Source organism: Schistocerca nitens, chromosome 4 (assembly GCF_023898315.1).
Source record: "Schistocerca nitens isolate TAMUIC-IGC-003100 chromosome 4, iqSchNite1.1, whole genome shotgun sequence".
NCBI lineage: Eukaryota > Metazoa > Arthropoda > Insecta > Orthoptera > Acrididae > Schistocerca > Schistocerca nitens.
The window spans coordinates 190774536-190794656 of NC_064617.1; the positions used below are offsets into that span (position 1 = coordinate 190774536).

At 38.8% G+C, this 20121-nt stretch overlaps 1 protein-coding gene across 2 annotated transcripts in view; it reads right to left on the reverse strand.

Moving 5' to 3' along the window:
- The window catches only part of LOC126251465 (breast carcinoma-amplified sequence 3 homolog), a 112251-nt gene that overhangs the window by 57387 nt on the left and 34743 nt on the right, over window positions 1–20121 (reverse strand). For both annotated transcript variants that reach the window (XM_049951900.1, XM_049951901.1), the window contains exons 5-6: window positions 9288–9740; window positions 8443–8697 (exon numbers count right to left, since the gene is read on the reverse strand). In XM_049951900.1, the coding sequence (XP_049807857.1) occupies window positions 8443–8697; window positions 9288–9740 (708 nt within the window). The remainder of the gene's footprint in view (window positions 1–8442; window positions 8698–9287; window positions 9741–20121) is intronic.

Consider the following 20121-nt stretch of genomic DNA (forward strand, 5'->3'; position numbering starts at 1 on the left):
TATCACTGTAAAATGCTGACACAAATTATTTACAGAAGAATGACAAAACTGGTAGACGTAGCAACAAGGGAGGCAATACTGATCCAAAATCTTACCTTACGTGATGGTTAAAGAAAGGTAAACTTGCATTTGTAGCAACTGTGGATTTTGAGGAAGCTATTAATAATGTTAACTGGATTAAACTCTCTGAAATTCTGAAGGTAACAGGGATAAAATACAGGGCATAAAAGGTTGTTTGCAACTTGCCAGACTGCAGTTATAAGAGCTGGAGCACATGAAAGGGAACTTGTTGTTGAGAAAGGAGTGAGACATGAGACAGGGTTGAAACCTATTCAATCTGTACACTGAGCAAGCAATAAAGGAAACCAAGGAGAAAATTGGGAAGCAAGTTAAAGTTCAGGGAGAAGAAATAAAAATTTTCAGCTTTGTCGATGATATTGTAATTCTGTCAGAGTCAACAAAGCAGCGAACAATATGAATATTCTCTTGAACAGAAATTATAGGATGAACATCACCAAAAGTTAAAACAAGGTCAATAAGCAGTTCAGACAAAAAGAGAATAGAAGCTTCTGAAATGTGATGATACAGAGGAATGGTGAAGATTAGTCGGACAGATAGAGTAACTAATGACAAGATACTGAACTGAATTGGGGCAAAAAGAAATTTAAGGCACAGTTTGACTGAAAGAAGATATTGGTTAATAGGACACATACTGAGGCATCAAGGAATTGTCAATATCGTAATGGAGGGGGACGGATAAAAATTTTAGACTTAGATCAAAGGATGAATATAGCAAGCAGGTTTAAATGGATGTTGGCTGCAGTAATTATTAAGTGATGAAGAGTCTTGGACAAGATAGATTAGCATGGGGACTTGAATCAAACCACTCTTCGTATTGAAGATGAACAACAACAGCAACACCAACAACAACAACAACAAGACAGGATATGCCACCTTTGCTGTGGTTAAGCAAATAGTGTTTTCTGACAATGACAACATACATATCCAGACCTTTACATTTACAAAGACTTTCTGCCAGCTAAGACATTGATGTCTAAATGTGGAGGGTATCATTTCCAAGTCTTTTGTTCTTCTGTAGTGAGGTAATAATGTGATTTTGCTCTATGGATGTTCAATGTCTTCCTCTTTGCAATGATGAAGATGGCACCAGCTCATTGAACTACATGCTTTTGTAATAAGCTCCGCTATATAGAATTAGCTGCTATTACAAGGGGCATATGCATTTGAACATTATTACAGAGAAAGAAACTAACATCAAATATATTTCACATTGTAACATGAGGGCATGCTTAAAGATTTGTTAACTTATGTGCTCGAAGTGGTAATAAACTAAGGGGTTAAGGATATTACTCTTTTGTCTTTTATATGGAAACTAATCCATTTGCAAATGTTTATGTTCTCAGATTAATTTGCTACATATCAACAAAAGTATAGCACAACTTTCATCCATCTTGCTCTCACGTATGCAAAGATGCTACCCAGTGATTTAAGGGGATATATAAGATCTGATAGGCTAGCCATTCAAGATCTCTACGTTGTCTGGGAGTAGGTGTTCATCAGTGACTCACTACATCCATTGGGAATGTTTTTACAGAATTTGTTGGCTCCATTGGTATTACAAGAGCAGCTAGAGAAGTGAGTATCCACCCAGAGAGCCCTTCTTCCCTAGGTAAGTCTCATAAACTGGATTGTGGCAGTTGCAACAGAGGTCACCAGCTAAAGATTATTTCATCTCCTCAGCAATTGTAGACCCCACTGTCATGTGTCACACACCAAATAAAGGTTCCCCCCCCCTAAGGTTCATATCATCCTCATAATCTGCACAATTAAGCTAACAATCCCACTCTGTGTGACACAATGTTCCACCACCATTCCATATGGTTGAAGGTTGCAGAAAAATGTACTGAGCTTACAGTCTCCTGCTCAGTAACCCCACGTTCAACACATCTGTAACCGACCTTGTTTGGCTAAATTCCTTAACACACTCACCATTAGGGAAGACCCAGGAGACACAAGCAGTTTTTAAAATGCACAGATGCAGTGAAAATTAAACCCAAAAGTTTACAGATAGAAGTGTTAGAGAGCTGGCAAAGATTTGGGAATTCTCTGTGAGTTTTATATCATTATCTAATTCATAACAAACCTCCCCCATGAACCATGGACCTTGCCGTTGGTGGCGAGGCTTGCGTGCCTCAGCGATACAGATGGCCGTACCGTAGGTGCAACCACAACGGAGGGGTATCTGTTGAGAGGCCAGACAAACGTATGGTTCCTGAAGAGGGGCAGCAGCCTTTTCAGTAGTTGCAGGGGCAACAGTCTGGATGATTGACTGATCTGGCTTTGTAACAATAACCAAAACGGCCTTGCTGTGCTGGTACTGCGAATGGCTGAAAGCAAGGGGAAACTACAGCCGTAATTTTTCCCCAAGGGCATGCAGACTTTACTGTATGGTTAAATGATGATGGCGTCCTCTTGGGTAAAATATTCCGGAGGTAAAATAGTCCCCCATTCGGATCTCCGGGCGGGGACTATTCAAGAGGACGTTGTTATCAGGAGAAAGAAAACTGGCGTTCTAAGGATCGGAGCGTGGAATGTCAGATCCCTTAACCGAGAAGGTAGGTTAGAAAATTTAAAAAGGGAAATGGATAGGTTAAAGTTAGATATAGTGGGAATTAGTGAAGTTCGGTGGCAGGAGGAACAAGACTTTTGGTCAGGTGAATACAGGGTTATAAATACAAAATCAAATAGAGGTAATGCAGGAGTAGGTATAATTATGAATAAAAAAATAGGCGTGCGGGTAAGCTACTACAAACAACATAGTGAACGCATTATTGTGGCCAAGATAGACACGAAGCCCACGCCTACTACAGTAGTACAAGTTTATATGCCAACTAGCTCTGCAGATGATGAAGAAATTGATGAAATGTATGATGAGATAAAATAAATTATTCAGATAGTGAAGGGAGACGAAAATTTAATAGTCATGGGTGACTAGAATTCGAGTGTAGGAAAAGGGAGGGAAGGAAACATAGTAGGTGAATATGGATTGGGGCTAAGAAATGAAAGAGGAAGCCGTCTGGTAGAATTTTGCACAGAGCATAACTTAATCATAGCTAACACTTGGTTCAAGAATCATAAAAGAAGGTTGTATACATGGAAGAATCCCGGAGATACTAAAAGGTATCAGATAGATTATATAATGGTAAGACAGAGATTTAGGAACCAGGTTTTAAATTGTACGACATTTCCAGGGGCAGATGAGGACTCTGACCACAATCTATTGGTTATGAACTGCAGATTAAAATTGAAGAAACTGCAAAAAGGTGGGAATTTAAGGAGATGGGACCTGGATAAGTTGACTAAACCAGAGGTTGTACAGAGTTTCAGGGAAAGCATAAGGGAACAATTGACAGTAGTGGGGGAAAGAAGTACAGTAGAAGAAGAATTGGTAGCTCTGAGGGATGAAGTAGTGAAGGCAGCAGAGGATCATGTAGGTAAAAAATTGAGGGCTAGTAGAAATCCTTGGGTAACAAAAGAAATATTGAATTTAATTGATGAAAGGAGAAAATATAAAAATGCAGTAAATGAAGCAGGCAAAAAGGAATACAAACGTTTCAAAAATGAGATCGATAGGAAGTGCAAAATGGCTAAGCAGGGATGGCTAGAGGACAAATGTAAGGATGTAGAGGCTTGTCTCACTAGGGGTAAGATAGATACTGCCTACAGGAAAATTAAAGACACCTTTGGAGAGAAGAGAACCACTTGTATGAATATCAAGAGCTCAGATGGAAACCCAGTTCTAACCAAAGAAGGGAAAGCAGAAAGTTGGAAGGAGTATATAGAGGGTCTATACAAGGGCGATGTAATTGAGGACAATAATATAGAAATGGAAGAGCATGTAAACGAAGATGAAATGTGAGATGCGATACTGCGTGAAGAGTTTGACAGAGCATTGAAAGACCTGAGCCGAAACAAGGCCCTGGGAGTAGACAACATTCCACTAGAACTACTGACTGCCTTGGGAGAGCCAGTCCTGACAAAACTCTACCATCTGGTGAGCAAGATGTACGAGACAGGTGAAATACCCTCAAACTTCAAGAAGAATATAATAATTCCAAACCCAAAGAAAGCAGGTGTTGACAGATGTGAAAATTACCAAACTATCAGTTTAATAAGTCACAGATGCAAAATACTAACACGAATTCTTTACAGACGAATGGAAAAACTGGTAGAAGTGGACCTTGGGGAAGATCAGTTTGGATTCCGTAGAAATATTGGAACACGTGAGGCAATACTGACCTTAAGACTTATCTTACAAGAAAGATTAAGGAAAGGCAAACCTTCATTTCTAGCATTTGTAGACTTAGAGAAAACTTTTGACAATGTTGACTGGAATACTCTCTTCCAAATTCTGAAGGTGGCAGGGGTAAAATACAGGGAGCGAAAGGCTATTTACAAATTTGTACAGAAACCAGATGGCAGTTATAAGAATCAAGGGGCATGAAAGGGAAGCAGTGGTTGGGAAGGGAGTGAGACAGGGTTGTAGCCTCTCCCCGATGTTATTCAATCTGTATATTGAGCAAGCAGTAAAGGAAAAAAAAGAAAAATTCGGAGTAGGTATTAAAATCCATGGAGAAGAAATAAAAACTTTGAGGTTCGCCGATGACATTGTAATTCTGTCAGAGACAGCAAAGGACTTGGAAGAGCAGTTGAACGGAATGGACATTGTCTTGAAAGGAGAATATAAGATGAACATCAACAAAAGCAAAATGAGGATCATGGAATGTAGTTGAATTAAGTCAGGTGATGCTGAGGGAATTAGATTAGGAAATGAGACACTTGAAGTAAAGGAGTTTTGCTATTTGGGGAGCAAAATAACTGATGATGGTCGAAGTAGAGAGGATATAAAATGTAGACTGGCAATGGCAAGGAAAGCGTTTCTGAAGAAGAGAAATTTGTTAACATCAAGTATAGATTTAAGTGTCAGGAAGTCGTTTCTGAAAGTATTTGTATGGAGTGTAGCCATGTATGGAAGTGAAACATGGACGATAAATAGTTTGGACAAGAAGAGAATAGAAGCTTTCGAAATGTGGTGCTACAGAAGAATGCTGAAGATTAGATGCGTAGATCACATAACTAATGAGGAGGTATTGAATAGAATTGGGGAGAAGAGGAGTTTGTGGCACAACTTGACGAGAAGAAGGGATCGGTTGGTACGACATGTTCTGAGGCATCAAGGGATCACAAATTTAGCATTGGAGGGCAGTGTGGAGGGTAAAAATCGTAGAGGGAGACCAAGAGATGAATACACTAAGCAGATTCGGAAGGATGTAGGTTGCAGTAGGTACTGGGAGATGAAGAAACTTGCACAGGATAGGGTAGCATGGAGAGCTGCATCAAACCAGTCTCAGGACTGAAGACCACAACAACAACAACAACAAACACATTTTATACGAAACTATTCTGATTTTCTATTTGGTTTGAGAAAAGATTCTTGTTTTGTTTTGCTTCATAATACGAATATGTATGCTCTGCTAACAGGGTCACACACTGGTTTACCTAGAGTGATCCACTGATCTGCTGAGAAATACTTTGTAAATTGCATCATCCATGCTGCATATACAGAATTAATATTTTTGTAAAAACAAAGATGATTTACATATATTTTTCCCACGTGGAATGTTTCCCTCTATTATATTCATAGAATTAATATTTTTGTCGCACATAATTCACTAGGAGTTGAGTCTCTTCTGGTGCCTCCACCCAAACTTAGCTTCATCAATTCGTTATACTCAATGCCATGGTAGTGTTGTATTGCAGTAATTTAGAAACAGAGTAATAGTAGAAGTTAGATGGTGTGTCCACTGCTTTGCTCCAATCATTCTCACCTAAGAGTGAGAGGAACAATGATTTTAGTCAATGCCCTGTTGTCAGCATAGGAAAATTACATATCTTATGAAAATGCCCTGAGGTTTCTTTGCACAGGGTGTATACCCAGACAAGAAAAAGATTCCCAGATTTCTCATGGATTTCCCACTCAAAAATACACTTTTTCTTTGGTGTAAATACACTTCTTTCCAGATGAAAATACACTGTACCCCTAATGAAAGCACATTTTTCCATGTTAAATGACAATACACTTTCCTTCAGAGCTGTAAAACTCACCAGCCAATGACAGCAGATATTCTGGGCACAGGAAGCGGGATGTTATCAGCCAATAGCAACATATTGTTAAGTAGCACAAACACACAAATAGAAGAAGTTAATGGTTTAAATTAACATACATACAGTGTTGCTACAAGAAATCTAATCTTTCACATACAATATTGGTCACCAAAAATTCTTTTGCTGTTTTTTCTGAGCGTGTGGTTAGGAAGGATCCTAAGCATACAGCATAAATTGCAGCAGCTGAATACTTCTGACAAGCATGCTTATAAATTTCACTGCTGTGCAACAAACATTCATGGGTTACCTGGCTGAATATATGTTCTGTCAAGCACTTCAACTTTTCTGTAGAAAAGCCAATTACACGTGAAACTGAAAGAACTAAAATACATCTGAAAAACTAAATGTGAAACCTGGTCTTTCTTAGCGGGTGTTACCCTCTTAGGTACATCAGATAGATACATGTGTGCCAGTAAAATTTTAAATAATGGTAGAAATGGCTGGTCTTCTGGGCCAGCAATTTTTCTAGGTGGCTGGTCCTCAATGTTAAGTTTTGAATGAAAGACCAACGCTCTGTGATTTAAGGAATTCATCACACATTCTCACACATAACATAATTCATCTTATGTAAAAGGAAATTTACTTTGAAAATAACACTTCTCAAATCACCATTTGCAAATATTTTCCTGTCACCTATTAGACATGTAAACAGTTGTGACATCACACTCATCGAAACAATAGCCACAAGAAAGATGTGTTGCAAGCGGTTTATTGTTATGTAGTATTGCACAGTCTTTGACACATTTTGCTATCGGTGGATGCTTGTGTGTTTACTGTGTTTTGTTGCTGTAAATGGCACATTTTCGTTGCAACTTAAGTTTTATTTTGATCTTATTCTCTAGGTTCTATTTTACTGCTGTGGTATTGTTCTGTAGTAGAGGGCTACAGAAAAATATTTTGTTAGAGTATCAGTTCTTACTAATCAAAATTACAAAAATTTAACTGAAAATTAAAGCAATGATAAAAATCTGGAAATCTAAAAATTTCCCAGGTTGGATTTCTCTTGGATGAAAAAACTCCTGAGTTTTTCCCAGTTTTCCCAGTTGTCCCAGAGCGTAGACACCCTGTTGCACCATTCAACCAATGTTTTGGCTAAATGCATGTGGACATAAGTGTGTCCATTGCCACTATCAGAAGGAATTCTTTATGGTTTAAACAGGCTGCTACCGACACTGATCAGAAATTTTCCTAATGCCAAATGCCATGGTAATCACCATTTCAAAGACTTTCATACGAAGATGGATTGTATATCTCCGAGTACTGTTGCACATAGCCACTGAGCAAGCAAGACAGTTCAAATAACATTTTTCAAAACTTTTACAGATTTATTGGAAATTAAATGCATTACATTACTGTCTATCATCCAGCTGCAAATGATACCACAGAGTGGCAAACCACCAGCTGAGTACTGCACTCAAATGCCACACCATGGCAGACTCTATAGAGGAGATGTCACCGATACTGCTGGGCTTGCACACATCTTTTAAACAAGATTTAGATGCAACAACTGCTGTAATGCTATTTTTAAGGCAGCTGTGAGCTCAGGTCGAGTGATTACAGCAAACAACAAACAAGGAGTAAGGTACCTGTTGATAATTTATTGCCAAAGAACTGAAAGTCCGCAAAAAAAAATTTATTGTGTCACAATGTTGTTCCTGAACTGCTACAGTCACAGTACAACAGCCCATATCCATTTTAGTTTGAGAGAGAGAGAAGACATGTGATATTAGTGTGGATGCCACAGTATCAATTGACAGAGTTATATCAGTTTTTACCATGACTGACAAGGCTGACGTCAGAAAGAATAATCTTAAACAGAACATGGCCAAAAGCAACATGCCATGATCAGGGATTGCGCCTCATCTGTCACTGCTGCAACCAATGCCAACAGATAACAAAACAGAGCCACACACCAATGTGGTTCAATCCTACATACTGTTAACATTAAGAGGGGAGTAATTACACATTAGTTTCATTTTATTATCCACCTTATAACAAACACTTGTATATATTTACTCTTTGATCTTTTGACCTCATTCTGATTTTTTCTGTTTTTAACAAAGATTCTTATTTTGTTTTGCTCCCTAAAATGAATATGTCTGCAGTTAATTTTAAAATTAAAACCATGTTAACTGTATCACAAAATAATATACTGTGATATATGGTGAAGAAGAAAAGTGTACAATATTATTTTACCTTAGCAGTGGTATCACCACGATGCAAAGTGTAGAGATGGTGTACAGCAGCAAGTGATGATCCACAAGGATGAGGCTGTATTCTAAACAGATGGAAGTCATGGCCACGACGGTCGGCAGTCAGTAGCAGCATACCAGAAGAGTCAAATGCCAAAGCCACAACAGGTTCACTATGAGCAGTAAAATGAGCAACCATGTTCTCCGTGGAACCTTCCTCAGAGTTGCTTCTCTCCCGATCACAGCCTCTCGCTGCTCCCTGTGCCAACAAGATTTCCACAGTGTTTAATGGGTGAATGCAACAATAAGTAAGAAGATACAGAAAAGATATGTGTTAGAAAAATATAAGAAAAGCTTGATTAGATCATATAATTTTTGATGTTGTTGAGGGATTAGACATGCCTGAAGGGGATATTTCATACAAGAAAAGCAATAGAAAAGGAATCTTAAAACTGTGTACTAGCCCGGGACTCGAACCCAGAACCTTGCCTTTTGTGGGCAATGTTCTTAGCAAACGGGCCAGCCAGGCACAACTCATAACCAGTAATCACAGCTTGGAATGCACATCCTGCTACAGACGCTATTTTGAAAACTACATATAGCATTGCCACCAATGAAAAGTTCATGAAATTACATGGATTGAAGCAGGAAGATTTTACAGTGTCCCACAACAAATGCCACATTTTTTTCAACTGAAATTGGCCAAGAAAAAACGTATTGCATTACTTATTGAAAGCCCCTCATATTTCAGTCTTCAGAAACTGAAAGAATCAACTTGAATACTGCAGTACACTCCAATAAATCAACATTTATTTTAACAAGTGTATTAAAAACCAAACTGTTTTGAACCTGTATATCAATTATTGTGACAATTCCTGGCTGGAGACCACTCTCAACAGTAGTAGAGGAAGGTGCAGTTAGGACGCCGACAGCACCTGCCCCACCGCGTTGTTGTGCACTCAGGCTGCTGGCGACAGTTTCTCCCAAGCCACGTAAGCCTTTGCCTAAAGATTTTGCTGCATGAAGAACAGCAGCAGTGTAGGACTGTACACCGTCACCCTCACTGCCGCCAGAAGATCGGCGTGCAGGTAACAGGCGTCGAGAAGCATATGCCAGCCAACGGGGGCCCAGTGCCACTGGATTTGGATTAGGACCAGGACACGGGTAGCATGTAGTGACAGTCAGCCGATCCTCAAGTGAGGCTGCATCAAACACAGCCACACGTTCTGGAAATGTAACAACCACAGACCGTCGATTTGCTAGAACATCACTCACTGGATTTTTGAATTTGATACTTTTAACCTGCAACAGAAACACAATGAAATAAAAATAATTACTCCAGTGCATAATATATTCTTTACAAAACACAAAAGAAACAAAAAATCATATAAATTCATATGAAAACTTATTTTGACTATAAACTAATTTAAAGCAACAAATTTACTTTCACTAAGACAATAATTTTGCCTATCGGTACATACAGAAAACAGAAATCATGGCTTTCAAATGTGATAAAGAACATCAAAATATTCTTTTTGCAGTCTGTAATAATTGAGGACCTTTACTAAAAACCTCCTGTCATCTGTTATTGTGGAATGAAATATTTGATTAGGCACTAAAATATCTAAACAAAATATGATGAGAAACCTCAACTGCTTGCGCCCAACATTAATTTTATTTCTAAGTTCTAAGTATTCGCCCCCCACCTAGCCATGGCAAGGAAGATATAAATTTTTTCATTAGCACGACATATAGACTATGAAATTCATTTGTTAACTATAAAACTTAGTTGTCGAACACAATATCTCCATGTCTGTATATTTTCTTGAGATATTAACACTACTGAAATGATGCCAATGGCATGTGTTTGTGGACTTGACTATACAAAGGGTGCTAAAATTTGAGCTTTCTGCCAAATTACATAGGAGCCCATTACACAACTGTATGTACAGTAAAGCTCAACAGTGACAATAAATGAACCAATAACTGTAAAAATCAAAATAATGTATAAATAGTTCAATAGGTTTATTAAAAGGATGGAATGCCATTGTGTGTAGCTATGGACAGTTTAAATCTCCCCAGCGTGAATTTATTTGTTGTTGCTGCTTTAATAATTTGAACATGTAGAGAATAGGAAATTAGGAAAGCAGTGAGATTGCAGTTATTATTAAGAAGTTTTTGACCCTAAATGTAGAACAGCATGTGGTTTATTTTTCTCCAAGTAATATCCCATCCAAATGCCTTTGACTTTAATAAGAATTGGACAATAACTGTCTCATTTTCTGTGAAGTCCTCCACAACAGTTAATGTGGCATTCCAAAGATCATATTACATTCTTAATGCAAGGTAAGTCCAGTTATCTCACATCATCTATTTCATTTACATCCATATTTCTTCATGCCATTGAGGTCTGGTGTGCAGAATGGGGCCAATCAAGAGTGGTAATAAGAGTTCTGTTTTACCAACCATCACTATGCTACCACTGCGTGCTCTGTGTATTAGTCCTACTAGAAAGAGATTACTCCTTCAGCATATAGCTGTAATGGGATCATGGTATTACTCATAATACGGGTATACTGGGCAACATCAAGTTCACCATATATCCTGCACAGCATTCATAATCTGTGGTAGTTTACTGCTGGTGCTGTTGTGTATAGCAGGGTGTCCAAGTTGAGTGATCATAGGAAGATACAAAACAACTTAGACAAAATGTCTAATGTCATGAATAGCAACGAACTCTAAACGTGGAAAAATGTAAGTTAATGCAGACGAGTAAGAAGAACAAACCTTTAATGTTTGGTTAAAGTGTTAGTAGTGCCCTGCTTGACACAGCAAGTCATTGAAATATCTGGGCATAACGTTGCAAAGTGATATGAAATAGGACGAGCATGTGCGAACTGTGATGGGGAAGACAAATGGTTGACTTGGGTTTATTGGGAGGATTTTAGAGTGGTTCACTTTAAAGGATATCACATATAGAATGCTGGTGTGACTCATTCTTGAGTACTGTTCGAGTGTTTGGGATCCATACCAGATTGGACTGATGGATGACATCGAGGCAATTCACCGGCATTTGACGCTGACTGCCGAACGATTCTACTGCCAACAACATACATAGTGCATAAGGAACACAAAAATAAGATTCAAGAAGTTAGGGATCATATGGAGGCATATCGACAGTCATTTTTCCCTTGCTCTACTTGCAAGTGGAACAGAAAAGGAAATGACTAGTAGTGGTACAGGGTACTCTCCTCTGCCACAGAAATCCAGCCCTCACACAGACGTGTGCACAGTAGGTGATGACATTACCAAGTATATACTTGGTAAAGAGGAAACCTGGCTCCCACAGCCCTACCAGATTCTCCAGTTTCACGATACCATTATCTTCCTCGCAAAGCAATGCTATCATTGTAACACAGTCTCCAAAGCCAAGAAATTCCTTTTCTTCACGAGAGCAACGATGCAGTCACAAATAATGTGCTGACATTGAGGTACAGTTCATAAAAACAATTCATGGACCCACACTGAGAATGATACCCTTACAGACATATATAGCTCTCTGTGTTAGACTGTTAGAGTAAGGTCAGCATATGCAGGATGTAACTAATGTGCAACATTATTCTACAGGAAATCCAATCTAGAATGTCATTCCAATTTGAGTAAGGTGACCCTACAAGAACTTTACCCAATATTTCTCTCTCCATTTGTCTGTACAGTGTTCTACATCCAATGCTCTACTTTGAAGGAGGTTCATAGTCTATTGTACGGAGCACTATGGAGTATTCTGAAAAGTTCCTGAACGTGTCACTCGAGTATACTGTAATATTAATTAACTTCTTGTTACATTACACAGTGAAGCACATAGGGCACATCCAAGGGAATAATTTCACTGATTATTTAAAAACCCATCCAAATACATAAAGATAATTTAATGTATACTGTTTGTTATATGCTCAAAATCTCCAATACATGAAATTTAAAATTCTCAGCACATTAAAAGACAATCATATTCTGAATCTGAAGCTAGGTTTATTGAAAAAGAGCTACATGATACCCTGATACAGAAATGTCACTATTCAGTAGAAGGTTTTATGGTAATTTAAATAGCCTGTCAATGATCACTAGTTTTAGTGTGTCAACATTATTATTCATTCAAAGAAAAATAATTATTAGTCCATTTCAGTACAATATACTACTGTTCACACAATCTTTACCCCACACACACTTCCCTCCATTACCAAACAGAAAATGAGATACTCATTTTACTAAGGTTTGAAGCTCCTCTTGATGTTCTTCCGCATTTGCGATTAAAAATTGAGTTGTTTTGAAAATCAGCGTTATGCAAATACAATCTGTTTATTTTTGTATTTACCCAGACATGTTTCAACACCTGTGTGTCATCTTCCGTGGGTGAAATTTTTATTTTGTAAAATTACATCGCTAAATTAACTGCGTTATTATACACCGTCTTTTTGTGTACTCTTTTTCAACTTTTTTTGACAGCATGTCATCTGTAAAACAGTGTGGAAACAGTACACTGAATAACCATTGATCGAGACACCAACCAGACATGCAACAGGACAAAAAAATTTGCAGATGACATGCTGTCAAAATAACGACGAAAAAGAGCACAAAAAATGGTGCATAATAACACAGTTAATTTAGTGATGTGATTTTAAGAAATAACAATTTGGCACACAGAAGATGACACAAAGGTGTTGAAACATGTCTGAGTAAATACAAAAATTAACAAATAGTGTTTGCATAAGGCTGATTTTCAAAACAACCCAATTTCAGACAGACATTCTTTTATGAATCAGGATATGCATTATCAATTGTTTTAACTAGGTTGTGGCATAAAATTCTTTTCTCCCCAAAATACCTCTTCACCACTTATTCAATCTATCCATCTAACCTTCAGTATTCTTGAGCAGCAGCACATTTCATTGCATATGTTTCACTTCTGACACTCCAGATAAATATCTTCAGGGAAGACTTCCTAATACTTAAATTTGTTTTCAGTACTACATTTTTCTTATTTTCGGAAATGTTTTTCTTGCTATTGCTAATATGTAATTTATATCCTCTCTAATTTGGCCATCGTCAGTTATTTTACTTGCCAAACAGCAAAACTCATCAACTACTTGCAGAGTCTCATTTCTTAACCTAATTCTCTTCGCAACACCTGATTTCAATCCACTACATCATACTGTCCTTATTTTACTTTTGTTGATGTTCCTGTAACAACATTCATTCAAGACACTATCCATTCCATTTAGCTTTCTTTTAATTCCTGTACTATCTACGATAGAATTACAATCTCATTAGCAAACCTCAAGGTTTTTACTTCTTATCCCTGAACTTACATTTTGCTTTCTAATTTCTCTTTGGTTTACATTACTGCCTGTTCACTGTACAGCTTGAGTAACATCTGAGACGGACTGCAACCTGGTCTCAGTCCCTTCTTTTCTTTCCAGTCCTTTGATTCTTATAACTGTAATCTAGTTTCAGTACAAGTTTTAGATAACCATTCACTCTATATTTTATCCTTGCTGCCTTCAGAATTTTCAAGAGTGTATTGTGGCCAACACTGTCAAAGACTTTATCTAAATAAACAAATGCTATAAACATTGGTTTGCCTTTATTCAACCCATCTGCCAAGATCAGCTACAGGATCAATATTGCCTCACATATTCCTACACTAGCTGAATACCTGGCATTGCCCTGGTATGTATTTATTTCAATTCTCTTGGTCCACCTCTCCTTTCCCCTCTCTCTGCCCATCTGCTGCTACTCTCTCTCTCTCTCTCTCTCTCTCTCTCTCTCTCTCTCTCTGTACATAACCTCCTCTTTCCTCTGTGCATCCACCTTTTCTTCCATTTATCCATCCATTTCCTCCTCCTCCTCTTCCTCTTCTTCCTCCGCCTCCTCCCCCCCCCCCCCCCCACCTCCACCCCCTCTGTTTACTGTGTCCTTCCCTCATAACTTCTGAACTATGTGTTGCACAATGATAGAATTTTGTAGGTACATTCAGCAGCATATGTGGATGCTGTCTGTTGAATGTGTTTTGAATAGAGTTAGCAGCAAAAAAGCCATAAATCTAAACGTCATGATGGCATGCCTGATGTGACAGTTTTACTGCAGGAACAGCAAAACTGTAGTAAGTGATGGACTTTCCCTCTTTCATCATTTTGTGGTAGTTGTAAGAGAGAAAAAGGTTTTTAAATGTTTGAAATTATGTCTAGTTTGTTGCTAGTCACTAAGTGCTCTCATTCTCAAATATTGGATAGCATACATAGTAGCTATACATTATCCAACATGTACATTATACTTCAAATCAATAAGTACCTTATATCAACCCCCCCCCCCCCCCACATGAATCACAGACCTTGCCATGGGTGGGGAGGCTTGCGTGCCTCAGCAATACAGATAGCCATACTGTAGGTGCAACTATAATGGATGGGTATCTGTTGCGAGGCCAGACAAACATGTGCTTCCTGAACAGGGACAGCAGCCTTTTTAGTAGTTGCAGGGGCAACAGTCTGGATGATTGATTGATCTGGCCTTGTAACATTAACCAAAACAGCCTTGCTGCGCTGGTACTGTGAACAGCTGAAAGCAAAGGCAAACTACAGCCATAATTTTTCCCAACAGCATGCGGTTTTACTGTATGGATAAATGATGATGGTGTTCCCTTGTGTAAAATACTCCGGAGATAAAATAGGTTGCCATTTGGATCTCTGGGCAGGAACTACTCAGGAGGACATCATTATCAAGAGAAACAAAACTGGCGTTCTACAGATCGGAGAGCAGAATTTCAGATCCCTTTATCAGGCAGGTAGGTTAGAAAATTTAAAAAGGGAAATGGATAGGTTAAAGCTAGATATAGTGGGAATTAGTGAAGTTCAATGGCAGGAGGAACAAGACTTCTGGTCAGGTGAATACAGGGTTATAAATATAAAATCAAATAGGGGTAATGCAGGAGTAGGTTTAATACTGAATATAAAAAAAAATAGGAGTGCGGGTAAGCTACAATGAACAGCATAGTGAACCCATTATTGTATCCAAGGTAGACACGAAGCCCATGCCTACCACAGTAGTAAAAGTTTATATGGCAATAGCTCTGCAGATGAAGAGATTGAAGAAATGTATGATGAGATAAAAGAAATTATTCAGATAGTGAAGGAAGATGAAAATTTAATAGTTATGGGGGACTGGAATTCAATAGTAGGAAAAGGAAGAGAAGGGAAAGTAGTAGGTGAATATGGAATGGGGGTAAGGAATGAAAGAGGAAGCTGCCTGGTAGAATTTTGCACAGATAATAACTTAATCATAGCTAACACTTGGTTCAAGAATCATGAAAGAAGGTCGTATATGTGGCAGAGGCCTCGAGACACTGGAAGGTTTCAGACAGATTATATAATGGTAAGACAGAGGTTTAGGAACCAGACTTTAAATTGTAAGACATTTCCAGGGGCAGAAGTGGACTCTGAGCACAATTTATTGGTTATGAACTGTAGATTAAATCTGAAGAAACTGCAAAAAGGTGGGAATTTAAAGAGATGGGACCTGGATAAACTGAAAGAACCAGAGGTTGTAGAGTGTTTCAGAGAGAGCTTTAGGGAATGACTGACAAGAATGAAGGAAAGAAATACAGTAGAAGATGAATGGATCGATTTGAGAGATGAAATAATGAAAGCAGCAGAGGATCAAGTACGCAAAAATATGAGGGCTAGTAGAAATCCTTGGTAACAGAAGAGATACTGAATTTAATTGATGAAAGGAGAAAATATAAAAATGCAGTAAACGAAGCAGGCGAAAAGGAATACAAACATCTCAAAAATGAGATTGACAGTAAGTGAAAATGGCTAAGCAGGGAAGGTTAGAGGACAAATGTAAGGATGTAGAGGCATATATCACTAGAGGTAAGACAAATACTGCCTACAGGAAAATTAAAGAGACTCTTGGAGAAAAAAGAATCACCAGTATGAATATCAAGAGCTCAGATGGAAAACCAGTTCTAAACAAAGAGCGGAAAGCAGAAAGATGGAAGGAGTATATAGAGGGTCTATACAAGATCACTGTACTTGAGGACAATATTATGGAAATGGAAGAGGATGTAGATGAAGATGAAATGGGAAATATGATACTGAGTGAAGAGTTTGACAGAGCACTGAACGACCTAAGTCAAAACAAGGCCCTGAGAGTAGACATCATTTGATTAGAACTACTGATAGCGTTGGGAGAGCCAGCCATGGCAAAACTCGCCCATCTGGTGACCAAGATGTATAGACAGGTGAAGTACCCTCAGACTTCAAGAAGAATATAGTAACTCCAATCCCAAAGGAAGCAGGTGATGGCAAGTGCGAAAATTACCAAATTATCAGTTTAATAAGTCAAGGCTGCAAAATACTGCAGTCACTGGTATGTCATATGTCATCCAGCTTGTTACAAGTGGGCAGTATCCTCCACTGGGCAGGGGATGCTGTTTTGATCAGAACAGACCCATTTTTCATTTTAGAGATGGCTGTCACTTCCCCACCCAAACTTGTCTTCTAAGTTCTCCACAAAGATCAAGGGCTTTGTGGCCAAGAAAGAATCACCATCAGTCCTTGTACAAACCAAGTATTGTGGGGAGTATTGCTCTACTTGTCACTTAGTCCCAAGTTCCTCCCATGGCACAGCCACGGAAGGGAACATTTTAGGATCATATCTCTTTGCATTGAAAGTGGACTGTCCTTTTATAGAGGCTGCTGGAACCATATAGCTGAAGATAATTTCATCCACTTCATTTGCAGCTGATCTGCCATGGTGCCACCCACTCCAAACAGGGCCTCTCCCCATGGGCATCACCCAGCCTTAGCATCAGCTACCTCACCAGTAATCCATTGCTCATAGTCCCCATGCCCCAGTCACAATGAGCACATACTCCTTGGCATGCATGGAGAGTTTGCAGCTCAGTCACCAACAGTATAATCCCTGCGTGGTCAGGGGGCTACCAACATGCAGGTACTTGACAACCCTCCCCCCCCCCCCTCCCTCCCTCCCTCTACAATGGGATGGTGACCATGCTGCATTTTGGGTGTGTTACAGTAAAGGGTGCACAGATGGAAAGGCACAAACATGGAGCACACACCGCACTAGGCAACCTTTCCTGCACGTCCGCAGTTCTGGAGAATTTTGAAAATTGGTGGCAAACAATCAGGACCACATGTCAATTTGATGAAAAGTTGTAGAATATGCCAGAAATGGAAACTCAAGGCTCAGTCACAAACCAGGTCCAAGCACGGTTGGCACCAAGAATACCACCTGATGAAGAGGCAGAGGGAGAAAGGAATAGTGGAAGTATAAGCATACAGCACAGAAAGGATGTAATGCTGCAAAGGTTGGGGCCCATGGTAGCCAAGCACATACTCACAAAAGAATTGTGGGTCCCCTTGGGGGAAAGACTGAGGCCAAGACGGTTACGGGAGTAAATGATTTGTTGCAAGGATAACTCCCACCTGTGTAGTTCTGAAAAGCTGGTGGTGGATAGAAGTATTCAGATGGCTCGGGTTGTGAAGCAGTCACTGAAATTGAGCATGTTGTGCTTAGCTGCAAGTTGTGCCACTTTGTGTACATCTTTGTTCTTGGTCACAGTTTGGCAGTGGACATTCGTTCTGGTGAACATTTGGTTCGTTGTTATATATAAACAGACATATGGTGAGTGTGTGTGCACGCTACCAAAATTTCACAAGCAAATTTTGCAGCCCCATGGATGCTACACAATATGGTAACCCTCCATCCCCCATCCATGAAGAAGGGTTTTTTGAGTGTGTGTGTGTGGGGGGGGGGGGGGGGGGGGGGGAGGGGGAGACTGCAGGTGGCAGGTGTTAGTTATAGGTTTCAATGTCAAATGAGGGTATTGCACCAATGGGCTTCTTAAGATTAAGAGAAGACGGTGAAGAAGCTAGGATTCAAGTGTCGAAGTGGCTGAGACAGGAGAGAATGTTCTTTCTAGAATGTTGGAGAATGTTATAAAATTTTATAGAATTTTCCAGGAGATTGGAGAATACGAGTTCAACTTTTCAGTGACGAAGTAGTGATACATTTTGTTGACAACCTCTGAGAAATTAGTGAAGGCACTCACCCAACTGATTATGTAACTGTCCAAATTCAGCTTATAAATGATTTAGATAATACTATCAACAGCCCAAAAGCCCAAATGAATTAACAGATATAGGTTTTCTTAACACTGTCCAAAATTACTCAAGTTGGTTATTTGAAAACGCCATTTTAGCAGTACAAAATGAAGTAGTTGTCAATATTAATTTAAAAACTCAAAACAAGAAATGGTCATGAACAGTTATTGAAATATATAACCAAAGCAAAAATAATATTGGGAAGAGACAAAGGAAAAACAACATTTATTCTGAGGATTCCACTCATATTTATAGAACTGCCATTTCAGTTCAAAAGACAGCGATTTCCAGTAAGATATGCATTTAGTGTCACTACAAATAAGGCAAAAAAACAAACGTTAAGATGTTGTGGTACTAATCTGAAAGAATCATGCTTTTCCCATGGTCAGTTACATGTAACTTGCTTTAGGAATGGGAAACTGAAAAAATCATATATTTACTTACCAAATAAAAAGATGACAAATGTAGTTCATAAGCAAGTAATGTGATAGAATAAGTTAATTAATTATGAAATATAGTGAGGACAAAGCAAAGTTGTCTTTCACTAAATGAAATCTTTATTGAGAATATGAGCGTGTGCGCAAACAGACACACACTACCCTTGGTTCCCCTGTTGTGACTATAGTGGTTGTGCATCGTGTTACTGAAGATATGCGAGTGTTCAAAGTGGTCACTATCACACTGTGGTGGTCACCAGGATATCTTCAGTCTCTTTTGCATCAATGTATATTCCAAGTGAAAAATTTCAAGATTTATCTATGTTGTCGAGCTTTTATAAATATTTTGGAATGTTAACAAATGTTTTTAAATGTTCTAAAATATTCTAGAATGTTCTAGATTTTAGAATGTACTAGAAAGTTCCTGAATTTTTTTAATGTTCTTGAATGTTTTGAAATGTTCTCGGTGTTCTATAAATAGGTGATATTCGGAGTACTTTATTTCCAATTGGAGTTGCTGAATACTTCTGTGGAGCTGTGACAGTACTTCTTACAATTTTCTGAATGTTCATTTTTACCATGTTCTCAAAGTCCTTGAGTGACCTGAAATGTTCTCAGAAAACAAATGAAAACAACAGCCATGTGAAGTGGTCTCTTTCATCCAGTAACAACACAACAAGATGTGCAGAGATTGCAGCAGAGTCGGTATATGACATGGCTGCTCTCATAGGTGGCCCTGCCTCTGATGGGGTAGGATAAGTCTGTCACAGGAGTGGAGTAGCAAGTGCTAGATGAGTGGATTGGGTAGATCTTTCAGTTGGGCCTGTCATAGGGAAATGATCTCTCAGGCAAGAGACTGGGCAGTAGGAGTGGCATAGGGATGGACTAGGATGTTGTGTAGGTTGAGTGGGTAACAGAATCTTGGGTAGGCTGTCCCTCATGTTGTCTTGACTACTGGTTCCAGTTAATGAAAGCCTAGCAGTGATCAGGCCAAAGAAGACTTGTATGAAATTTGTAAGACAAGCTTTAATGTCAGGGGTAGTAAAAACAATTGTGGAGTGTGTG